The sequence below is a fragment of the Microtus ochrogaster genome, chromosome 7, assembly GCF_000317375.1.
Source record: "Microtus ochrogaster isolate Prairie Vole_2 chromosome 7, MicOch1.0, whole genome shotgun sequence".
NCBI lineage: Eukaryota > Metazoa > Chordata > Mammalia > Rodentia > Cricetidae > Microtus > Microtus ochrogaster.
In genome coordinates this window covers 80864793-80868899 of record NC_022014.1, presented here as the reverse complement: position 1 = coordinate 80868899, position 4107 = coordinate 80864793, and the positions used below count along the sequence as shown (strand labels likewise).

General features: G+C 56.7%; 1 protein-coding gene across 6 annotated transcripts in view; it reads left to right on the top strand.

The window, feature by feature from the left end:
- The window catches only part of Tmc6 (transmembrane channel like 6), an 18372-nt gene that overhangs the window by 4768 nt on the left and 9497 nt on the right, over positions 1–4107 (top strand). For all 6 annotated transcript variants that reach the window (XM_026780541.1, XM_026780540.1, XM_026780544.1 and 3 more), the window contains 8 exons: positions 421–526; positions 628–724; positions 893–1150; positions 1513–1703; positions 2170–2314; positions 3006–3161; positions 3418–3557; positions 3638–3817. In XM_026780541.1, coding sequence (XP_026636342.1) covers positions 421–526; positions 628–724; positions 893–1150; positions 1513–1703; positions 2170–2314; positions 3006–3161; positions 3418–3557; positions 3638–3817 — 1273 coding nt within the window. The remainder of the gene's footprint in view (positions 1–420; positions 527–627; positions 725–892; positions 1151–1512; positions 1704–2169; positions 2315–3005; positions 3162–3417; positions 3558–3637; positions 3818–4107) is intronic.

Below are 4107 nucleotides of genomic sequence, written 5' to 3'. Positions count from 1 at the left end.
GTGTGTTATGTGCACCATGTATAAACCTGGTATCTGTGGAGGTCTGAAGAGGGCATCAGATTCCCTGGGAACAGTGATTGTGAGATACCATGTGGTTGCTGGGAATTGAACTCAGGACCTCTAGAAGAGCAGCCAGTGCTCTTAACCTCTGAGCCATCTCTCCAGCCCCCCCCCCCACTCTTTATAAGGAGTCCCAGGGTACCTTGGTCAGGTCAGACCCTGCCCTCCATTCTACGAGGACTGGTCACAGCTGGGAAGCACTGGTCTCAGGGATGCCAGGATCTGGTGGGGATGAGAGAAGGGGCTCCTGAGTTCGAGGGGTAGGAGAACGAGGGGCGAGGGTCCTGGAGGGTTGTGCTGGGTTGCTGGCTGTCAGCAGGAAGGATGCTGGGCACTGAGGGACCTTCTTCCTCTGGGCAGAGAAGCGGAGCCTGCTAGTGAAGGAGCTTCAGGGTCTGTCGGTGGCCCAGCGGGACCACATGGTCCGGAACATGCCTTTGAGCCTGGGTGAGAAGCGCTGGCTTCGGTGAGTGCCCCATGGCCCCAGCGGGCCTCCCTGAGCCAGGAGGCAGCCACAGTCCTCTGTAATCTAGGCATTTATGGTCTAGGCATTGTCTTTGTCCCCAGAGAGAATAGTTGGAGCCCAAAGGGAAAGAGGAGAGGCCAGCAGGACCGAGGTGGGGCCTTCTCCTGCTCCAGCAGGCTCAGATACAGCTGCATTCTGGTACGAGCTCTGAACTCTGAGGTCTGCTGTGGGTGTGGCTGACTGGGGTGGGGGACACCCTATCCTGTTGCTGTCCTACCAAGGGACTTTTAGCTCTACTTTTTTCCTGGGGTTGGGAATGATCTGGGTGGACTGGCCCTCAGAACTGACCTGCAGCTGTTCCTCCAGGCTCTGCACAGCCTGGGGCTGGTGCTGGTCTCAGGACTGTATGCTGCCAGGCCATGGCGCTATGCTCTGAAGCAGATTGGCGGCCAGTTTGGCTCCAGCGTCCTCTCCTACTTCATCTTCCTCAAGACCTTATTGGCCTTCAATGTGCTGATGTTGCTGCCTTTGCTGGGCTTCCTCGTGGGTGTGCAGGCTGCCTTCCCGCCTGACCCACCAGACCCGGTCCCTACCTGCTCTGGTCTAGAACTCCTCACAGGCAGGGTAAGGTCTTCAGCTCCCCCCAGTGTCCTTGGTGGGCTCCTGCCTGTTCCTAGATGTCCCTATGAGTGGCTTCCCCTCCTTCTGGAGGCCTCAGGGAAGGCTAGGGCAGTGCATTGGTTCTCAACCTGTGGGTTGCAACAACCCCTTTGGGGATTGCATATCAGGTGTCCTGATTATCAGATATTTACATTACAATTCATAATAGTAGCAAAATTAAAGTTGTGGTGTATCGATGAATTAATTTTATGGCTGGGGGTCACCACAACATGAACTGAATTAAAGGATCACAGCATCAAGGAGGCTGAGAACCGCTGGGCTTGGTGGGAAGGGAGGATCCCTGACTCTACTTGACCTCCTGACAGGGCTGCTTCACGCACACCGTCATGTACTACGGCTACTACAGTAACAGCACGCTGAGCCAGTCATGTGACTCCTCACGGGACAGTGGCCGGTGCAGCCCCGGGTCGGGCAGCCTGCCCTATAACATGCCGCTGGCCTACCTCTTCACGGTGGGGGCCGCCTTCTTCATTACCTGCATCACTCTGGTGTACAGGTACTGACCTCAACCACGTGGCCCTCGCTCTGAGCCCCATCCTTGTGCCCATTAGTCCTCCATCTATACCTAGTTCCTTGTCTGCCCACCCACCTGTCTGTCTCCCCACATCTACCTACGCATGTTCCCACCGATCAATCCATCTACCCACCTTCCAGGCATCTCTCTTGATTAGTTTTTTCTCCTATATACCTGTTCATCCACTCACACCATCCATTCATCTGTGCACCCATCAACCTGCCTGTCCATCTGTCCACCCACTTACCCATCTAACCATCCTCATCCCCCATTTATTAGTGCTTTCTTCTGTCAGTCCATCCATCCGTCTATCCACCCATTTGCCCACCTACCTGCCGGCCAACCCACTTACCAGTCTATCCACACGTCCACCCATCCATCTACCTACTCATCCACCCGTCTACCCGTCTCTCCTGTTCACTTCCTGCCTGTCTCTGCTGCTTGCTAGCATGTCCCACTCCTTCGGGGAAAGCTACCGGGTCGGGAGCACCAAAGGCATCCATGCTCTTACGGTCTTCTGCTCCTGGGACTACAAGGTGACTCAGAAGCGGGCCTCCCGTGTGCAGCAGGACAGCATCTGCACCCAGCTGAAGGTAAGCAGCTACCTACCCAGACCTGGCCCTGCAGACCTGGCCTGAATGCTCTCCAGATACTGCACTGGTGTCTGCGAGCTGGTCCTCCCCACAGTGTCCAGGCAGGTCTGATGCTCCTGCCCCCTCGAGCTCCAGGGACACGAAGGACAGAAACTACTCCAGTGTGCTTAGGCTTAGGCCAGGAGGACAGGGCTCCCTCTCTGTGTGACACTCTGTCCTCCTATCCCAAAGCATCAGCTGCAGCTAAGAACGACTCCTCAATAGTCATTTAATCACTGCGGTAGCCAGGGGCTTAGGACTCCCCTGTGTTGGAGGGGAAACTGCAGCATTGAGCTCAGATCCTTCGTGCAAGGTTCAGGGTCCCAGGGCCAACTGGGTTTCATGGGAATGCTCTACCTTTCTGAGTTTCATGCTGCTGTGACTCATGGGAGCTCCTAGTGGGGACAGGTGTCCTCATCCTGGGGGCTCTGGTTGTAATGGGGCGAAGGCCACAGGCTAGGCACTGAGGATATCTGGAGACTAGGCTATGGCGAAGGGATGAGAAAGGGCCCCAAGGCGGCAGCCATCCTGCTTTCGCTGCGTCTCAGCAGAGGCAGGCGTGGCCTGGGCCTTTCTAGGGAAGGGAGGGACTTGGGCAACCTGCCTTGTGTGTTGGGATCCAGTGATAGGACATGCTACCTGGCATCTGCAGGAGCTGCTGGCTGTGTGGCAACTGCAGAAGCACCCCCGGAGTGCATGCGGGCAGCTGTGGCAGGCTGCCATGCTAGCTCTGGGAGGGCTGCTGTGTCTGGGCACCACGGTGGGTTGTGCAGCGGCTGTCTTCACCTTCTCAGAGGTCATGATGCAGGTAAGGCAAGGGACAGACCGTCCCGGGGCTGAGACTCCCACAACCCGGCTAGGCCCATGGCTCTCATGCTCCTTCTTGGTTCCTGTGTCTTTGGAACTGAAGCCTGGGGCAAGCTGCATCTCTTGGAGGGAGGTGCTACGTGCATGTTGCTCCCATCTTCCAGCCAGACCCTTCCTGTAGTGCCTGCTCCCACAGGACAACTGTGAACATGTCCCCATGTGTCTTTTCTGACTGAGTCCTCTCTCTGTCCTCATAGCGTGGCCAGGGGGTGGAGCTGCTGGCCCTGCCCCTGGTAGTCAGTGCCCTTAATCTGGGTGCCTCCTACCTGTTCTGTGGCCTGGCCACTCTGGAGCGACATGACTCCCCTGTGTTGGAGGTATACATGGCCATCTGCAGGTATGTGGCCTGGAGCATGAGCTGGTGGGTAGGGCTTCTTGGAGCATCCCCCTGAGCCTTCACAACCTCTCCCTGTACAGGAGTCTCATCCTGAAGACGGCTGTCCTGGGCGTGCTTTGCTATCACTGGCTGGGCCGCAGGGTGGCTACATTGCAGGACGGGTGCTGGGAGAACTTTGTGGGCCAGGAGCTGTACCGCTTCCTGGTGGTGGATTTCATCTTCACGCTCTTGGACTCCCTTTTCGGGGAGCTGGTGTGGAGGTGAGGAGGCTCCACCTAGCCCTCTTACCCTGCCCTCAGTCTGTCAGGGACAGGAGGGGAAAGTTGATGTGTGCCCGCTACCCCCACCAGCCCGTGAGGGTGGTGGGCGGCAGGATGTCGGGTAATTTCAGATCGGAAAATGGTTTCAGTGTTGCTCAGAGACAGGAAGAGAGAGGGGAGGGGTGTTGTTAGAATGTCATGTCGTGGGGTCTGGCTTTTTGAGTGCTCTTTGAGTCCTTTTGTGTTTTCTTTGAGAATACAGGGCTTTAATGGTAGTTGAAAAGCAAGGT